The sequence below is a fragment of the Brienomyrus brachyistius genome, chromosome 14 (genome assembly GCF_023856365.1).
Source record: "Brienomyrus brachyistius isolate T26 chromosome 14, BBRACH_0.4, whole genome shotgun sequence".
In the NCBI taxonomy this organism is placed as follows: Eukaryota; Metazoa; Chordata; class Actinopteri; order Osteoglossiformes; family Mormyridae; genus Brienomyrus; species Brienomyrus brachyistius.
In genome coordinates, this window is record NC_064546.1 from 21,515,621 (window position 1) to 21,534,702 (window position 19,082).

General features: G+C 53.3%; 2 protein-coding genes across 8 annotated transcripts in view; one reads left to right on the forward strand and one right to left on the reverse strand.

Moving 5' to 3' along the window:
• Positions 1-826: 826 nt before the first annotated feature.
• Positions 827-7,418, forward strand: LOC125708006 (uncharacterized). 5 transcript variants are annotated; one of them, XM_048975465.1, is made up of 2 exons: positions 827-1,094; positions 1,992-7,418. In XM_048975465.1, exon 2 carries the CDS (start codon positions 3,921-3,923, stop codon positions 4,530-4,532), a length of 612 nt encoding a protein of 203 aa, XP_048831422.1. In that variant the 5' UTR covers positions 827-1,094; positions 1,992-3,920; the 3' UTR covers positions 4,533-7,418. The 5 variants fall into 5 exon arrangements, with proteins under 5 accessions (XP_048831422.1, XP_048831425.1, XP_048831426.1 ...); XM_048975468.1 differs by lacking the exon at positions 827-1,094 and adding an exon at positions 1,246-1,711; XM_048975469.1 differs by lacking the exon at positions 827-1,094 and adding an exon at positions 1,246-1,671.
• Positions 7,419-8,649: 1,231 nt separating this feature from the next.
• Positions 8,650-19,082, reverse strand: part of asap3 (ArfGAP with SH3 domain, ankyrin repeat and PH domain 3) — a 28,031-nt gene continuing 17,598 nt past the window's right edge. Inside the window, exons 9-26 of one of the 3 annotated variants that reach the window (XM_048975463.1) lie at positions 18,610-18,696; positions 18,410-18,519; positions 17,852-17,921; positions 17,287-17,374; positions 17,060-17,108; positions 16,366-16,532; positions 16,123-16,256; positions 15,922-16,013; positions 13,628-13,808; positions 13,069-13,154; positions 11,894-12,009; positions 11,728-11,795; positions 11,547-11,651; positions 11,271-11,463; positions 10,940-11,162; positions 10,299-10,464; positions 10,092-10,223; positions 8,650-9,906 (exon numbers count right to left, since the gene is read on the reverse strand). In XM_048975463.1, coding sequence (XP_048831420.1) covers positions 9,832-9,906; positions 10,092-10,223; positions 10,299-10,464; positions 10,940-11,162; positions 11,271-11,463; positions 11,547-11,651; positions 11,728-11,795; positions 11,894-12,009; positions 13,069-13,154; positions 13,628-13,808; positions 15,922-16,013; positions 16,123-16,256; positions 16,366-16,532; positions 17,060-17,108; positions 17,287-17,374; positions 17,852-17,921; positions 18,410-18,519; positions 18,610-18,696 — 2,142 coding nt within the window. In that variant the 3' untranslated portion in view covers positions 8,650-9,831. The other 2 variants (XM_048975461.1, XM_048975462.1) reach the window with 2 other exon arrangements.

The window sequence follows — 19,082 nt, forward strand, 5'->3', positions numbered from 1 at the left end:
TAGAAGGTAAGTTGTCATCGCATCCTCCGCCAGCTGGTCTGGTTCCCACATCTGTCTGCTGTAAAGGACGGGGCTCCTTTAAACCGCTCTGCATCCACCTTGCTAATCTTACTGAGCTCTGAGCCTGTGTCCCATGAGCTTTTGCTGGTATGAAATAGCAAACGCTGGTCTGCCTTACTGCCTCAAACCCCATCTGAATAAAATGCAATAAAGTCCTTCATCAGGAGAATCTGAATCGAGCGGCAGTGTCCTGTGCGGGGGTCACCATGGTGACACTGCTCTGTGAGATCCAGGGTAACAAGAAGTGTGAGGCAGAACCAAGCGCCCCCCTCCCCCCATGTTCCACTGGGCAGGAAATATGACCCCTGTTCTAAGGCTGATGCATTCGATTTATGCAGGGATGTTCTGGTGTAATCTGCTGCTCTAATCCATCACATATCATTTCCACGACCTTAATCGCTGCAAAGCTATATGGCTTCTGGGGCATCACTAAGGCCAAGCTGAGGGCCGTTAGCGTGATTGTGCTGCTCTTATGGATGACTGTCCACACCCCCCACCCCACACACATGGCCACCTTGCGTACATCCCCCACACTGTCGAGGGCACTGCTGAACATGTCATGCTGCTTCTCAAACGCAGCCCGGCCCCCGCCTGTCTGCCCATGGCTGCTTCTCATTCTCGTCTGACTTGGCTCCACCTGCTTTTCGAGCCGTTCTCCTGGACATGACGGGCGGCTCGATGGCTTCCAGGCCTGCCTGATGCCGGCAAGACTCTGGCACATCAAAGATTCACGGGAAATCGATCGTAACCCAAAGCTGCCCTCAAGCCCATGGGCCCAGCATCACTGCCCTGGCAGCAGGTCTACACGAATGGGATGGAGAGCAAGAGTGTGTCAGCATGTCCACTCTCCACTGGACTGTACCCTGGGGGCAGGTGAGGGTAAGGGCACTCTCCCATGGTGCGGTCTGTAAGCACACCCACAGTTCATGCACACATAGAGCCGGAACGTGCCATCTCTGCTACAGCATCTCACACACATACAACAGAAGCTAGAGACCACCTTTCTCCACTATTGTGCATCTCTCTCTGGCACAGTCACACTGCACGCTCAAATGTTAGCCTCTCTACTGCACAGTCATACTGCATGCTCAGATGTTAGCCTCTCTGCTGCACGGTCACACTGCACGCTCAAATGTTAGCCTCTCTGCTGCACGGTCACATTGCACACTTATGTGTGCACACACTACATGCTGAAATGTTAACCTCCCTGAAAGACAGTCACAGTCACACTGCACGCTCATGTTACCCTCCCTGTGGCACGGTCACGGTCACACTACATGCTGAAATGTTAGCTTCCCTGCAACACAGTGAAAGTCACACCGCACGCTCAAATGCTAGCCATTCAGCGGCACAGTCACACTGCACGCTCATATGTTAGCCACTCTGCGACACGGTCACAGTCACATTGCACGATCATGTGTTACCATCTCTGCAGCATGGTCACGGTCACACTACATGCTGAAATGTTAGCCTCCCTGCAACACAGTGAAAGTCACACTGCAAGCTCAAATGTTAGCCTCTCTGCGGCACGGTCACACCGCACGCTCAAATGTTAGCCTCTCTGCTGCACAGTCACACTGCACGCTCAAATGTTAGCCTCTCTGTGGCACAGTCACACTGCATGCTCAAATGTTAGCCTCTCTGCGGCACGGTCACACTGCACGCTCAAATGCTAGCCTCTCTGCGGCACGGTCACACCACACGTTCAAATGTTAGCCTCTCTGCGGCACGGTCACACCACACGGTCATATGTTAGCCTCTCTGCGGCACGGTCACACCACACGCTCAAATGTTAGCCTCTCTGCTGCACAGTCACACTGCACGCTCAAATGTTAGCCTCTCTGTGGCACAGTCACACTGCATGCTCAAATGTTAGCCTCTCTGCGGCACGGTCACACCGCATGCTCAAATGTTAGCCTCTCTGCGGCAAGGTCACACTGCACGCTCAAATGTTAGCCTCTCTGCTGCACAGTCACACTGCACGCTCAAATGTTAGCCTCTCTGTGGCACAGTCACACTGCACGCTCAAATGTTAGCCTCTCTGCTGCACGGTCACACCGCACGCTCAAATGTTAGCCTCTCTGCTGCACGGTCACACCGCACGCTCAAATGTTAGCCTCTCTGCGGCACGGTCACACCGGACGCTCAAATGTTAGCCTCTCTGCGGCACGGTCACACCGCACGCTCAAATGTTAGCCTCTCTGCTGCACGGTCACACCGCACGCTCAAATGTTAGCCTCTCTGCGGCACGGTCACACCGCACGCTCAAATGTTAGCCTCTCTGCTGCACGGTCACACCGCACGCTCAAATGCTAGCCTCTCTGCGGCACGGTCACACCGCACGCTCAAACGTTAGCCTCTCTGCGGCACGGTCACACTGCACGCTCAAATGTTAGCCTCTCTGCGGCACGGTCACACCGCACGCTCATATGTTAGCCTCTCTGCGGCACGATCACACTGCATGATCATGCGTCAGCCTCTCAGCAGGACAGTCACACTGCAGGCTCATATGTTAGCCTTTCTGTGGCATAATCATACACTGCACATTTGTGTGTTAGCCTCTCTGCAGCACGGTCACACTGCACGCTGAAATGTTAGCCTCCCTGCGGCCCCGTCACGCTCTGCTGTCCCCTGCAAGCCCTGCCTGCTACAGGGAAATTGGCCAATGATGTCATGTTTCGTGGACGTGGGCCATTGCTCACAACATAAGCAGTGTGACACCTGTGGGGGGCGCTGTGCCAGAGAGTGGCTCAAGTTCTGTCTTCTGCGGTTCAGAAATGTGTTCTGGCAGCCTTCCTGTTCCTGTCTTCAGCCTGTGATGGCACTCTTCTGTCTGCCAGCTTCGGGGGTGTCCATACGGCTTTTTATTCAGCCTATTTGGGTTTGCAGCAGTGTGTAGTGTATGCTGCTTGCTCAGCTGCTCTGAAGGCCTGAGTCCACAGTAAGAGGCTCCCCCCCAGGCGAGTACACTGATGTAATGGGGAAAGCTGCCCCCACGCTGCATTAGAGCTCACCACTCCCCAAAGATCAAAGCTTTTAGAAGAAATGCATTTACAGGAGCATAGAGAGACACAACATTATGCCCCTTTGCAGTTAGTCCACTGGGTGGTAGCGTGGGCAAGCAGTGCAAAGATTGGTGGGGGAAGGAGCAACACCATAAGAGTGTGGAGACCAAAGCTGGAATTTGGAGGAATGTCCCTGTCTGCCTGATTGCAGCACAGCAAGTGAAATGCAACGCGATTCCACACTGGGCACTTGGCACGTCTGCAGTGCATCGGTGCAGTTTCTGCTGCACACCCCGCCCTGCCCCCTGCTGGCCTCTGCTTGCGAGCAAACGTGAAGGTGCTTCTAGCAGGTCCCCCCCCAGTATGGATAGCTGCCTGCTTATGCAACAGCAGGAGACACTACTGACCCCTGCTCTGCTGTTATTAGCTGGGTGGGGGGGCTTTTTTTTGTGGGACACGCCTCTTCAGAATGTGACGGCAAGCAGAGCTTTCATCAAGTCTGTGTCTTAGAAGATGGAGGGAGGGAGGGAGTCATCTGCACGTCCACCCCTATGCAGAACCGCTGATGTCATGACTGTTGCTATGGGCGACGAGTGGAGCAGAGAGAGGGACTTCGGTGCAGAGGGGGGCGGGGGTTTTCAATGCAGAAATCAAGGTAATGGGACAAGTGTGACTAACGGCAGATAGGAGACTGGCTGGGGGTGTCATTCAGTAGGTTTTATCCTTTTTTGGGATGCAGTATCACGGAGGGAGGGAGAGAGAAAAAAAAGAGAGGAGGGGGAGGGACAGAGACCATTTTAGACAGGCTGAGCCATCAGCCAATTAGAATGCACTGTGGTCACAGCCCAGCATCCAATGGCATGTGCCGTGGTGTGCGGGCCCTTATTAATGAATGGAGCAGCGGAGAGGGAGCAGAACGAGGCGAAGGTACGGCAGCAGGCAGCCATGAAGGGGCTCCAGCATGAGGCAGATGAAGACGTAGACGCACAGAGCCCAGTGGAGGCTGCGGAGCCGGGGCCCACCTCTCTGCCGCTGCCCCAGTCCTCTCGGCGCTCCATCTCCATGGGGGACTTTCGGCGGGCAAACCCCCAGGCCGCCTCGGAACCTGCCTCGGCCGCCGCTACGGCCCCATCCTCGCGCCTGGTGACGCCGAGCTCCAGCATGGAGTTTGAGGCGGCGCGGCGGCGCCTCCTGGAGGTGGAGGAGCGCCAGCGTGTCATCCGTGAGATGGAGGGCCGGTTGGAGGAGCTACGCGATGTGTTCGTGCGCTCCGAGCAGGAGGCGGTGGCGCACGGTGAGCTGGTGGCCCGCATCACCAGCTCCGCCCAGCAGGGGGAGCTCTACGCTGCAGAGAACGGTCAGCGCCTGAAAAAGGGCCTGCGCTTCAAGGGCCGCCGGGCCTCCATCGTGTTCTCCTCCATGTTGGGTCTCCGCACATGTCTGCCCTGGCGGGTCAAGCTCAAGTAGGGAAAGGCGACCCCCACAGCCCCGCTGCAAGCCACCTGCCTTCCTGAGGGGGACGCTCTACCTTCTCGTGGATGTTTTACCATGCGTCTCTCTGTCTCTTCCTCTGGCTGGTCGTGTAATCTCAGGTGACTCCTCGCTGCTGACTTACACAATGCGGAAAACATGCGTCTGAATCCTCCAGCTTTTGGATAATCCCCGCTGGTCTCCCGGACGACGCAGGTCTCCAGGTAACTGCAGCTGTACCATGTACTGACCAGCATGGAGCCCAACGCCCCCCTGCTCTCCCCCGCACGGTGACTCAGTGCTGGCAAGTTCGGCTGTACGGTTACATAAACATGGGAGAGAAACGGCAACGACAAGGTCACAGCAGGGGGGGGTGGACTCCATCGTCAAGACAACATGCCCGTGTTACTCATCTCCGTGGCGACTGCAGGCACCTCCCTCAGTGAGTGTCTTCTCTGGGGGGGTGGGGGTGGAGTGCTCTGCATTTGGAAACACTGAACTGTAGACTGTAGAAGCTTCTCACTTTCTTCAGGGAGGTTTGCTTGTTTTATTCTCCATTGCAGACAGCTCCCTGAACACTGCATGATGGGTAATGGTCATGGGAGGCAGCCGTTCTAGTTTTGGGTATCGGTTACCGAAATATGGGGGGGGGGGGGGGCATTGCTGTCCATTTTCTTGCAGGGATTTTGTAACCAGCTTCCTTGACCAATATCCTGGAGTCCTTTAGAGGTTCAGTGAAGTATTAACACTGCATTAATACTCTGCCTGTCAGATTATTTTAAAAAAGTGATGACTGGAGTTTCTGGACAGGAGTGCAATAGATGCTTTTAATGTTGTGTGGGAGGAGACGCTGGTAACCATCGCCCTTTGAACATCTGCGTGAAGACAGTCTGCGTGCAGCATGTGTTTGCACCACCCCCCTCCGATCTCCGTCCCAGAAGGCTAAATGGCCCCTTTCCAGAAATAGCATGTAGGGGGGATGTTCAGTTTCTGCAGGACTCGGGTGCTTAAAACAGCGGTTTCGGGGATGCATTGCAGTGCGGACTGCTCCATTATGACAGAGACAAGTGGACAGCAGCCCAAACTCCCCCATACCCCGACACATACAGCTCCGTGGAGCCTTATACCCCCCCGTTTTCAGGATCCTGCTTAAACACAACGCTGTGATGCTTCTTAGGTATTACTCATATTTATCTGTACCGTCACTAAATTTTAAACTTAAGAATCTGCTACAGTTTATGCTTCATGTAAACATGAAAATGTAACTGCCTAGAAGTTACTTTTAAGTAGGAGATTAACTGGAATGGGTGAACGCTTTTAAATGCTTATTTAAGCTGCATTTTATGCTGCCTGGACTCTTCTGTGGGTCCCGCTTCTATCCAGCCGCCTCTAATATAGTACTGCACTGCACACCAGCCACCGATAAAACGGATTATTTCTGACAGTTTTGAGTTTGTTCGCGCTGGTTTCACTCGGGTCGGGTGCTCTGTGTAATATAAATACGATACTGCCTTATATTGTCTAAACTTTATGGAGGCTACTTTGGATAAGTCTGCTAAATGGAGAGAGACGTTACAGCTTTATTAGTGCAGTGCGGTGCTCCGTGGTCGGTAGGAGACGCGCAGACATAAACGCCGAGATGTGCTGCTTGCTCTGCAGTTTAAAGCTGCTCATTTACACGTAGTTAACAGCCGTATCGCGTCCCTGTTTTTATTAGGTCGTTTGAAGGTTCAAACGCAAGGGCTAAAGCTTAGATATATACAGTATACACTTCCGGACGTCTCCTTTCCTTTGGAAGACTGCGAGCAAAATCACGCAAGGATTAAATGCTTCTGTTTTCCGTCTGAGAGTTCTTAAACTACGCTTATAAGGGTAGTTGTGGGACAGTCATTTGCTTACATAGCAGCGAGAAGCCAGGGCTCCGGGTCCAGGCCGCCTGGGGGCGTCACCAGCCTCCCTCCGCTTCATCCGCGGTTTCGCACGCACACAAACACGCAGATTTTTACCCAAAGACCTCTTGACTCACAAGCAATTTGAATGTACGTGAATGTGTTTCTAACGTGAAATATCAAGCATTTGATCTGTCTGTCGAGCCGGTGGCAGAGCAGGAATGGATCTCCGCATCGATCAGCCTCAGCCAGCCGGCCACGCACCCCTGTCCTGTCCAGAGATGGCGCTGTCCGCAGGGGCTGCACGGCTTTTCCAAATCAGACATGTGGTACTAACTGAATGTAATTCGGTGTTGCTGTTTGTCAGGCAGCAACTGCCCCATCAATTTTTACTTAGCGCTTATACACAGTTTAAAAGCAGCATGTCTCTCCGTCGTGCAGGTGCCACTGATTTCCGGACCCCAAAGAGGCGACACAGGGATACTCACCCCGTTCACTGTCTGTATGACCCCTGGGGGCATCCAGGCCAAGCTTGTCGGATTCTTGTGCGTCTGTGGCCTCTGAGGGGCTCAGTGTCACTGGGCTTCACAGCCTTTTCCACAGTTGAGTCTGGGCCAATTGGACTTGCACATCCCTGTAATCCACCTTCAAACAGCCCAAACCCTGAACATTCTGGCTGACCCAAATACCAGCTGGAGCATGTTCCTCAACACAGCAGCCCAGCTGTAGAGATGACAGTGTGGGGTGAGAAGCCAAACAGACGTGATTTGGTAAAGGCTTTTAATTCAGAGCCCTCTAGTGGTGCGGAGGCAAGTACCTCTGGACAGGGGTGCTGCTGCTGCCTTCCCTGGGGGTGGGGGGGTAACAGACGCCCATCTCCCTTCCTAGATTGGTGTCATGGGACTGCCGAGTAATGAATGAATGTCACTTTTGCTGTTTCGGCTGTTTTTAAATGTACAGACAAGATTGTACTCAGAAATAAATTTGAGAAATAGCACAATTTTCCACGCGTTTTCATTGCTCTGCGACTTCCAGTCATGCTTAAATTTAAACAGACCAATCTCTCAAGAGGTCACACCGTTTACAGTTTTTGTAGCAAATATTTATGAACTATTTAAAAGTACATTCCTTAGGTATTTTAGATTTCCCCACTTGAAAAAGCAAATTTGCGAAATGTACGCACTTGAGTTGGCGTTCTGGAGTTGGTGTGAACCTCCAAAGATATCCAACGTACGTCAGCCCTGGAGTTTGGGGTCCTCCACAGCCCCATGGGAAAGTCAGCTGATGGAGGGATGGGGAACAGGGAGCATAAAAACTAAAATATCACATTTTGAATCTCTCTCATGCTAAAATATCATTACAGTCAATACACACGGCAGGGGGTAGAGTCTGAAAACACTGCAGAAATTTTTTTGGTCCCATTGGCAAGTGAGCAGCACGAAACAGAGGAAAAATGCAAAATACAGAGGTCAGTGCGAGATACCAAGAGAGACTGGTGCAGACACACCTGGCGCGGTTTATACTCTACTCATGTAAGAGTACAGTGCTAAACCTCGGGCGTGTCATCTGCACAGAGCTCCCAACAGCTCCCATTACTTATGCAGACCTCGCAGTGTATGGAAACCGCGATGGGGAATGTTGCAACTGAGGCCGACTGTATTATGAAAAGACATTTCTTAGTGTATTATCATACTGTCACCAAGATGCATGTCTTTCCCAAAATGAGGCACAAGCGTCATTTCTGCTGAAAACCAGCAGGCATGCAGAGCAGGTACAGTATGACCCTGCCGGATTGGGGGAAACGCACACTACCCATGTACACGTTAGTGCCGTGTACACATGTACGGCATGAATGAAGCCATGCAAACTGGCAGATAGCGTCCTCCTCAAGGGCATGACGTCTAAGGACAGAAAGCGTCGGGCTCCAGGGGGTCAAGGCGAGCCACCGTCCCAGAGTGCTTTGCGGGACGAGAAAGCATGCCAACAGGACCTTTACATACGTCTAAGATTTCTAAAGGTCATTTTTGTTTTGAGACCATCTAGTGAATCATATATTTGCACAAAACACAGCACGGTGGGAGCGATTCGCTGAAAGTGGAACACGGGAATGACTATGAGAATAACGGAACAGCATTCCAGGGATGCCACATGCATGGCACCGGCCGGTCCAGAAGCACAACTCAGAGGCATTAAGGTTTTTAATGACAGCTCACCAAGCTGAGAGGTTGGCTTCATGATGGGTTATTTTATTTTACCGAGGCTTAATAAAATATTAACTAACACCACAAGATCCAAGTACATGATTCAGCATTAAAAAAAATCGTACCCAAACACACAGACAGAGGAGGGAAACTCTGTATTCTCCCCTTAATACATGGTCAGGTGGTGAGGAGCCCAGGTTAAAAACACCTTTTATTAATCTCCTGTTCCTATGTTCCACCACGATTTCACTAATGCACAACAAAACTCATTGGCAGTTAATACAGAAATTCCTGCTTTACCGGCATTAGGAAAAACGAGGCAGGTGGATCTGAGGAAGGGGATCTGGAAGGCCGGAGCCAAATGGCCAAACATCTGACTCTTTAAATATTAACAACCAGGTTCGGGCAAAAACAGGACATTCTGCAGGCCCGGCACTTACATTTAACACACTCTCAGTACAAACATCACACAGGTCCCTCCTGCAAAGTGAACTGGGTGAATCATAGTAAACCACACCAGCAATTCTGGTATGTGGAAATACCAGTCAGCCGACTAACGGTAATAGTGTAAAGATAGGCAGCTACAGAGCACAGGGCTACAGCTCACTGCTGCCATCCTAAGGCAGGAGGGGGTACAGGTCTGCTTTGCTTCAGAAAACTAGCAAGCAAGTAAACATCAGAATGCGTTTAAACGTGTGATTCTTTACCTACACACCCCCCTCCCCGGTAAAACACATGAGGGTCGCCCAGGCAGATGCACTGAACACCAGTCTGCCACCTGTGGGACATGTGATTTAATAATGTTTAGTACTGAACCCCATCAGAGAGGCGGAGTCGTCGCTCTCCCAGCTCCTAATTACATGTCCAGGGCCCTGGCTGTGTTCAGGTCACTCCAGTCTGGCACATTTTGAATGACGGTGACATGCTGAGATGGGATGACATCCCAGTGACACCCACAAGATCCACAGTCTCTTGGTTTGGTAGGAACTCAAGGGGCAGCAAGACCCAGGTGGCAGGGGCTGCCTGACAGGAAGCCACTTGTAGAACATCCCTGCCCTGTCATCCAATTCAAATCCAGCCTCCACAGGACACATGGAGGCACCTGCTGGCATCTGTTTGTCTACAGATACACAAACCATCTTCTCCACTGACGAGGGTCAGAAAGGTTTGGGTGGGTGGGGGAGGGCGGGCAGGGTCCCCTTAGGGTCAGTCGGCCAGTTTGAGCACGTAGTTCACAGGAAAGGATCCAGAGCGTGACTTGTCACCTTCAATGTGCCCGACCTGAGAAAGGAAAATGGGTGAGACCTAAAGAAGCACGAGGGGCCGATCACGCAGGGACGCTCACACCTCAGCCGGGACGCGGAGCGAGGGGCCGATCACGCAGGGACGCTCACACCTCAGCCGGGACACAGAGCGAGGGGCCGCTCACGCAGGGACGCTCACACCTCAGCCAGGTAGCCACTCACCCACCAGTGCGGATCATCTGCAGCCATCACCACTATAACCTCGTCTTTGTAGAAGGCCAAGTTGTCTGCAGAAACGGCTCGGCAGTCCACCAGCGCCTGGACACGCCTCAGCCTGGGCTTCTGTTGGGACACCTGTGTGGAGAACCTGCGGTCACCAAACCTAGTGTGTGAACAGGCCCCATCCCCGTACCCCAGCCTTGCCCTGACCATGGCATTCCTCCGTGGGCGGAGCACGGGCCCTCCTGTAGGTGAGCCGCTACCCAGAGGGCTGCAGTACTGCTCATCTGGGATGCCACCACAGGTGGGTGAGGCCACAGGGCACTTCCCCTGGCCGCCGCTACTGGTCCGCCGGTACGAGGTGGTCTTCCCCGAGCTGCAGGCGAGGAGACAGGAGGCGAAGCGGTGAATTTATGCAGACTGCCTGTGCTGCATCAGACTTTAAACTGCAACTGGCAGAATGGCCACAAGAGGGCAACAGAGGAAAGGCTGAGTCAGCCGGAGAGTGCAGGCCCAGACCTGCATAGAATGTGGATGAATAACTCTGAAGTTTACCAGAGCAGGTGTGGTGGTTTGTTATACATCCAAGAAAGGCCACACCCAGCGTTCAGAAGCCCCCCCACCAAACAACCATGGTGACAGGTAATTACCATGGCTGTTAAACCCACAACAGGCCTGTTTAAAGGCCCCACTGGCTCAGGGGACATTAAAGAGTTCTGTTTCACACCTACATGGAGCAGAGGAGCCACTGTCCTGGGGCCCCCCAGGAAAGGCTTACTTTACAGAGGGACAGAGAATCCTTAACAGCACCATCTGTTGGGGGGAGGGTGTCCTAGCAGGAAGTCCCATACCTGACAGGTCCCAGGTGACCTAGCGGTGAGCTGAGGGGGGGCTTGCTGTCGGCACCTCCCATGCTGGGAATGTCCCAGCACACCGTCTGCCGCTGCAGGTGTACTGCGTGCCCAGGCTGCAGCGGGGAGGGGGGGCTGTGCCGGTAAGAGGAGGGGTTCGAGGAGCGGCGTACCAGGGCACTGCCATCCTGGGAGCAGGAGGAGATCTGTGGCTCTGATCGCCCTGGGGGGGAGGGGGGAGGACACTGATGTAAGGCTACATTGGAGTCAAGGGGGAAGAGACTTCAAACACCCAGCCTGCCCCCTCCCCCAAATCCACAGCATCACACACCTCTCTGGATAGCCTTGGCGGGCAGAGGTGGCGGCATGGCACCAGAGGGGGCGCTGTTGGTGGGTGGGTTGCGGTACAGAATGTCCACATTCTCGTACGTCTTGTTGGAGATGCTGCTGCCCATGCACCAGGAGGTTGGGGAGGGGGAGGAGGAGCTGGGGTGCAGGGAGCCACGGGCGGTGCGGGGCGAGACCTGCGGTCAGGGGAGCGTTCAGAGAGGAGTCAAAGATGATGTGGTGGGGGACAGCTGGGGGCGTGGAGGCCGGGGGGTCACACCTTGTCGTCCAGGTCATCCTCGCTGTCACACAGCAGCTCCGGCGCCTCCCACAGATACTCCACATGAATCTGAGAGTTGAACTTTCCGCTTTGCGCCAGTTCCAGCTATAGTGGGAAAAAAGGAATTCAAGTCGGCGGGAGTCTAAAGGTAGCCAAGAAGACAGCCGGCAGTCATACTCACCAGCTCGACACACTGAGTGTGCTGCAACCTCCTGGCGATGTCCAGCGCCGTCTCTCCCCCTTGGTTCACTGGACCAACGAGAGTGCCATGACCTTTCACCCTCAGGGCTTGCAGGTGATAGTGGCAGCAGCGGGTAGGCAGTACGCACTAGGCGGGCAGTACACACCTGTGTGCAGCGTGGCCTTGCCCTTCAGCAGCAGCTTAACACACTCTGGCTTGTTGTGCAGGGCACTGTAATGTAGGGCCGTGTTCCCCTCTGACGTCTTCTTCTCCAGGCAGCTGCTGTGGAGTCATTTGTGGACAGAGCTGAGTGGTGGTGACGCCATGGCACAGGGTTATGACATCAGAGCTGAGTGGCGGTGACACCACAGCACAGGCTTATGACGTCAGAGCTGAGTGGCGGTGAGACCACAGCACAGGGTTATGACGTCAGAGCTGAGTGGCGGTGAGACCACAGCACAGGGTTATGACGTCAGAGCTGAGTGGCGGTGAGACCACAGCACAGGGTTATGACGTCAGAGCTGAGTGGCGGTGAGACCACAGCACAGGGTTATGACGTCAGAGCTGAGTGGCGGTGAGACCACAGCACAGGGTTATGACGTCAGAGCTGAGTGGCGGTGAGACCACAGCACAGGGTTATGACGTCAGAGCTGAGTGGCGGTGAGACCACAGCACAGGGTTATGACGTCAGAGCTGAGTGGCGGTGAGACCACAGCACAGGCTTATGACGTCAGAGCTGAGTGGCGGTGAGACCACAGCACAGGGTTATGACGTCAGAGCTGAGTGGCGGTGAGACCACAGCACAGGGTTATGACGTCAGAGCTGAGTGGCGGTGAGACCACAGCACAGGGTTATGACATCAGAGCTGAGTGGCGGTGAGACCACAGCACAGGGTTATGACATCAGAGCTGAGTGGCGGTGACACCACAGCACAGGGTTATGACGTCAGAGCTGAGTGGCGGTGAGACCACAGCACAGGGTTATGACGTCAGAGCTGAGTGGCGGTGAGACCACAGCACAGGGTTATGACGTCAGAGCTGAGTGGCGGTGACACCACAGCACAGGGTTATGACGTCAGAGCTGAGTGGCGGTGAGACCACAGCACAGGGTTATGACGTCAGAGCTGAGTGCCGGTGAGACCACAGCACAGGGTTATGACGTCAGAGCTGAGTGGCGGTGAGACCACAGCACAGGGTTATGACGTCAGAGCTGAGTGGCGGTGAGACCACAGCACAGGGTTATGACATCAGAGCTGAGTGGCGGTGACACCACAGCACAAGTTTATGACGTCAGAGCCGAGTGGCGGTGAGACCACAGCACAGGATTATGCTGCAAAGTCACCTGTTCTGAGTAAGGAAGTCCACCAGAGCCAGGGAGCTCCTCTCTGCCTGGCGCACGGCGAGGTGAAGAGCAGTCTCAAGTAGATCCTGATGGAGAAGAGACACTTACAAACATCCGCTCACATGTGTGGAAGTGCGCCCCGGCCATATTACCATGGCTCCTGTCCTTGCTTAAGGGTCAAGGGTAGGTTTCAATTTGCGTCGAGACACTGGTCCCAGTTTACGTTTCTGGTCCTTGCTGAAATGCCTTTGATCTGACCACCGATAGAGATTCAAGCTAGCAGGGACAGAGCCAGACGCTGAGCACCTGACCATGTGAGGCTGTGAACTCTTCCTTGGGGTTCAGGTCACATCCTGTGTTCAGTGTTGCATGAATGTCCCCATTACCCACTACGCCTCAAGGCGGGAGAAGCTACTGGAATATCCTAGGCAGATGTCGAGGAAAAAATGGAGAGACCAGCTGAAGATTGGAAGGGAAGGGAACAGAGGATGAGGGGAGGTATGGTGTCTGAATGACAAGGCCAGACAGGACCCCCGGCCGGCAGCAATCGGCACCTCACCAGGTCCTCTGGGATGGGCGCTGGCTTGGCCAGGTCCTCGCCCTCAGCATACAGCTGCAGCAAAGCCAGGAGGTCTCGCGTAATCACGGCATCATACACGCGGTGCGGGCTGTCGTCCTCCTTCCGCTGGACATAGCGCCGCTCCACGTACTTGGCCATGATGTACTCCTTCTTGGCACTCCTGTGGGGGGGGCATGAAGGTGATCACCTCCTGGCAGTGTTCATTTTGACAGAATATTTTGATTTACTTTTAGACTTAATCTTGTCAAAAATGCAATTTAGTTTTAGTCATCTGATTTTTTACAAATGTGTATTCTAGTTTTAATCAACAGCAATCACAAGATATTTAGTCGCCTAAATTTACAGTAACTGCAGTCAATGAAACGCATGCACAGATTGGTCTATCCATCCACTCCAGGATCCTAAAGGAATATTTACGCATGTTCTGACCACCCAAGCTCTCTCCCGTCCTTCCCACATGTCCTTATGGTGCCTGGGCTGGGCGCCATCTGAGCTGGAGTCCTGGTTCAGTCCCATGAAGGGGTGACATTGTGGAACGCGACTTACGAACTGTAACATCGGGGAGACGACCTTCAATCTGCCATCCTGCACAGGCCGGCGTGGAGAACTGACTCTGATGGACTTTGGCCTTCACCACAGATGACACCATGCTTTTGGCAAGCAGATGAACCAGAAACAAGCGACAGCTCTGGTTCAGTTAGAAATGTGTATTTGCGGACACTATCTGAGGACATGCGGCAGATCTAAAGCTGTTATTCTGGCAAGGCGTTCGGTCTGAACATTCCAAGGTTCAAGGATGCAGACTTAACTGTTGTAGAGTTTGTATTTTGAAATGTGGCACTAATTCTAAAATGGCTTTATATGAACTATTTATCATTAAAATTTTTATATAACCAAAATCTAGTCTCAAATAAAATACTTGCATATGATGCATCTTCATTCATATTATAACAAAAAGCAATAAACTGAAGTGACCTCCTCTCAAAAGGAAACAAGTACCAGACTAGTGGAACCCAACTGAAGTGTTTACTTCAGCGCCTAGTTTAGCCCATGACAGTCAACTTTCCAAATACATTAAAAGAAAAACCAGCTGTTTCCATTCATTTTATTGTCCGGTGACTTTCTCCATCATTACAGCCCCAAATGGCCATGTGCTGATTCTTCTTTTCTTCCTCATCAAATGTGAAATTTGTCCGTACGTCAGAACCTTGTTTCCTACCGAATACGGCACAGACTCGGCTCCCGTCCATCCAGAGATGACTCAGCGCTCTGCAGTATTTTGATGGTATTTCCAAAAGGAACCACGCTATGGCAGTTTTGTTAACTGGGTGTCTTCATAATAAAATTCGTCAAGCAGACAGGATGGGGGCGGGGGAAGTTTAGACTTTAGAGACAGAGCGGCACTTTCTACGCACTTGAAGCCGGTTAGATCAATATAATCCATGCAAAAGTGTAATAAGCACTGAAGCCTTCAGATGACATCATTGGAATCGACGTCGTTCTGGCAATATGACACCGTATGATGCGCAGTAACCATGGTGATCACCGTTTTGTGGCACTGCTTTTGCCGAATCCCCCAGATGAACCTCGTTTGTTGTTAAATGTGACACTGCAGGGTTGGTCAGCGGGACTAACCATGCAGATAACGGGATGCTTTGCACTGTACCGCATTTTCAACAGCGTAAATTAATATGTGTATTAGTGCATTAATAATAAATGGTTTTAGCTGTGTAATGATTGCTGTGGAATGTGAGTGTGTCATTACCGTGTAACGGTGAGTGTCAGGTAAACTGTGCGCTTCCCCGTCTGTCCCGCTGCTAGCATTAAACCAGTAGTGGCTGTTAATGCAGACATTAATTCCCATTTAGATAGAGCTGTCACCTGCTTTATTAAAATGACTCACACTCGCCACAAAACCTTTCTGTGCAGCCTGCCTGTGGGTCTGCTGCACCAATCACGTTCCGCGCCCTCTAGCGCTGTGACGTGACACAGAACAAACAGGGTGGCAGTGTAGGGTTATGTATGCAGCATTGTTCTTATTGGCGTGTTCGATTTAATTTTGCCTGGTAGTCGTTTGAAATTTACGGCCACCTTAAATACTCCTGACTGGGTCGGTTTTAAATCCTCTCTTTAGATGTCTTGTTTCTATTCATTTTGTCATAGTTTTGGCATCATAAATTATTTTACTACCATCTTGTCGTCATCAAGCTCTGTCGTTGAATAAACTCTCGTCACAGTTTTCGTCAATGGAATGAACACATGGGATGACTCACATGTCACTCCCTGGGAAGGGTTTGACGGCATCGCTGGGCAGGCCGGCCTCCATGATGTCATTGAACCTGGAGTTGCCGATGCTCACGGCCAGCTGGGGGAGGGGAGGTTAAGGTGGGGAGCTTAGGACGGTGTGACCAGAGCCAGCACACATGCAGAGGGGCAGAGCAGCAGAGCAGAAGCAGGACCCCGGTCTGACTCACCAGGAGCTCAGACGTGCTCAGCATGTCCAGGGTTAACGACTGTATCCGAGAATAGTGCACACCCAGCTCCCGGTGGATGCCAGAACATTCTATACAAGTGAGAATGCCCAAGTTCATGGACAGCCAGGTGGGATCTGGTGTACAGAGACAAGTGAAGGTTAGGGGACTCGAGGAGTGGTACGACTGCACACCGGACTCCTGAAGGAGCTGCTCCTAGCACGTCCCGTCAGCTGCCACCCTCACCCGGGGCCCCGCAGTCACAGCAGGTCTCGTTGCCAGGCAGGTTGGGCAGGCCGGCGATGACGGAGCGAGCCAGTTCCTGCAGCCCGCTGTCCTGGAAGGATGTCTGATCCCCGCCCAGGGCGGCGTTCAGGGCCTCCTCCTTGCTGTTCTGCAGCACAGACACCCAGCTGGGGGGGACATGGGAGGCTGGGGGGTCAATGCGGACCAGTGTAGCAGGGGCGGGGCCAAAAGGGGCAGCCCCTCCTTTCCCTGTGCTCTTTCTTACATGTGCTGCTAGGCTGAAATGCAGGTTCACTCATTATGGAGGGTGGTAATGATGATGATAAAGACCACGACCACACAAACAATCATACAAACACTCCGACAGGTGGCCTGTCCCCCGTCAGTCTCCCTGCCTTCACCCTGATCCCAGATCAGCATGTAGCAGCGCCCCAACAACGCAAATTTGTGTACACGTCCTGCCAGCGTAGCAGCGGAGGTTCTAGCCTCACACTCCTAACTCTTCTCCTGCTCCCTTTCTGATGGAAAGTACAGCTGAGTGTTGAGACATTTTAATGCAGCCCCAGTTTCTAGCGGACTTTCAGGTTTACCTGCAGTTACCATTTAAAATAAATCGTAAAGTATGTTTTCCCAGAAATGAGCTGACTGAACTGTGCAGGGGGGGGGGGGGCAGGCACAGTGGTCAGTTACTTACATGACACACTCCCTCTCATCCTCAGCCTGGAAATGGTAGGTGCGATTGTCTGGGGACAGAAAGGGTGTGTGAGACAGAAGAGAACACAGACACACACAGACACACTGCACTACGCAGTGCCCCCTCATAACTAACACACACGATACGGAGTTTAATTGTCGGATAGTGAAGTCAAGTTTCACACGTGTCACTGCTGAGGGAGGGTCAGAAAGTCAGGGCAAACATACGTGTGACCAGGTCAAAGGTCTTCGTGTCATCGGGGTTGGGTCGGACTTGACAGGTGAGCAGGTTGAGCTTGGCTGGGGGCCTGTTAATCTGAGGATGGGGTTCAGACGGACAAGTCGGTCAACCAGGAATAACAAGGTTAGCAGGCCGACAGACGGTAGTGAGCGAGAGAGCAGGCGAGCAGGTGAGGGAGTGCGGGGGGAGGGGCGGGGTGAGCAGGTGTGGTGATGGCAGACGGGCGGGTAAGTGGGTGTGGTGGGGGGTGAGCAGGTGTGGTGATGGCAGACGGGCGGGTAAGTGGGTGTGGTGGGGGGTGAGCAGGTGTGAGGATGGCAGACGGGCGGGTAAGTGGGTGTGGTGGGGGGTGAGCAGGTGTGAGGATGGCAGACGGGCGGGTAAGTGGGTGTGGTGGGGGGTGAGCAGGTGTGAGGATGGCAGACAGGCGGGTAAGTGGGTATGGGGAGGGGGACAGGAGGGTGAGCGGCTGCGTGGGCAGACGGGTGAGCGGCTGCGTGGGCAGACGGGGTGAGCGGCTGCGTGGACAGGTACACTCGGGTGAACTCTGACCGTGCTGTGAGAGATGGTGAGGCAGCCATATTTGACCCCACACTTCCTCCTCTGCCACACTTTGCGGATCCTGTGGACGGAGATTAAACAGCATGAAGGGCAGCAACATGTTCAGCGGAGTGCTGGGTCTCTACGGGAGGGACCCCGTGCTGTTTCTCAGGTACCAAAGCCCACTATGCTGCTCGCACATTGACCCGCAGTGTTCAGCTGCACACTCGTCCCAAGCGCACACATTCCCAGCAATATCACTCCCTTCCCGACACTCTCAGGCCCCATCCAAGCCTTGCTGATGAGGAACAGATGTGCGACGGCACAAATCCCAGCCTTCCCGTACTCCCTCCTGCCGGAAAGCACAGCAAACCAGAGACAGATCCCAAGCCTCTCCCCGGCTCACAGACTCCCCGGCTCACAGACTCCCCGGCTCACAGACTCCCCGGCTCACAGACTCCCCGGCTCACAGACTCCCCGGCTCTCAACACCAGCTGCTGGCACAGCAGTGAAGGAGCTGAAAAGTAAGAGCACCCCTGTAGACACCACGGGGGCATACCCCACCCTCACCCGTCACTCTTCTTCAGCAGGAACCCGGACTTCTCAGTGCCATACTTCTTGTTGCCCTGTGGCTGGTGTATGCTATATCCATTTCCTGAATTCTTCCTGTTGAGGTTGTCCTGTGGATGAAAGAGACAGGCACTGAGGGGAGAACCTGTGGGCTGAAGGTTGGGGCCCCTTGCTGGAGGCCAATGCCCGGTTGAGCTCACCTCTTTGCCGTCCACCTGCAGCAGGGACCTGAGAGAGCCCCGTAGGTGGGAGAGCCGCCGCAGGTCCTCATCCTGGTCCTGCCGAACCTGGGGCAAGACAGACAGCCCAGAGCAAGGCGACGGTGCCCATTACTGATTCAGCAACTGTCTGCTAACATCCATACAGCATGCCGTGATCACATATTTGGTGATCAGTGATCATTGTTGACACACCACAGCACACAGTGCAGAACAAAGAAATGCATTTAAGCCATATGTGACATCATGACATAGCAGGGGGCAGCTAATTCAGCGCCTGGGGAGCTGCGCTTGGGGGCGGCACCTTGCTCAGGGTATCTCAGTAGCACCTTGCTGGTTGGGGATGCGAACCAGCAATCTTTCAATTACGACTGCGCTTCCCTAACTATCAAGGCACCACTGCCCCAATAAAGAAGCTTTTGTAAATAAGGGCATACGAGTCAAAGCCCACTTAA

Coding starts and splice junctions, on each gene's coding strand:
- LOC125708006 (XM_048975465.1), top strand. CDS start 3,921: ATGGCATGTGCCGTGGTGTGCGGGCCCTTATTAATGAATGGAGCAGCG.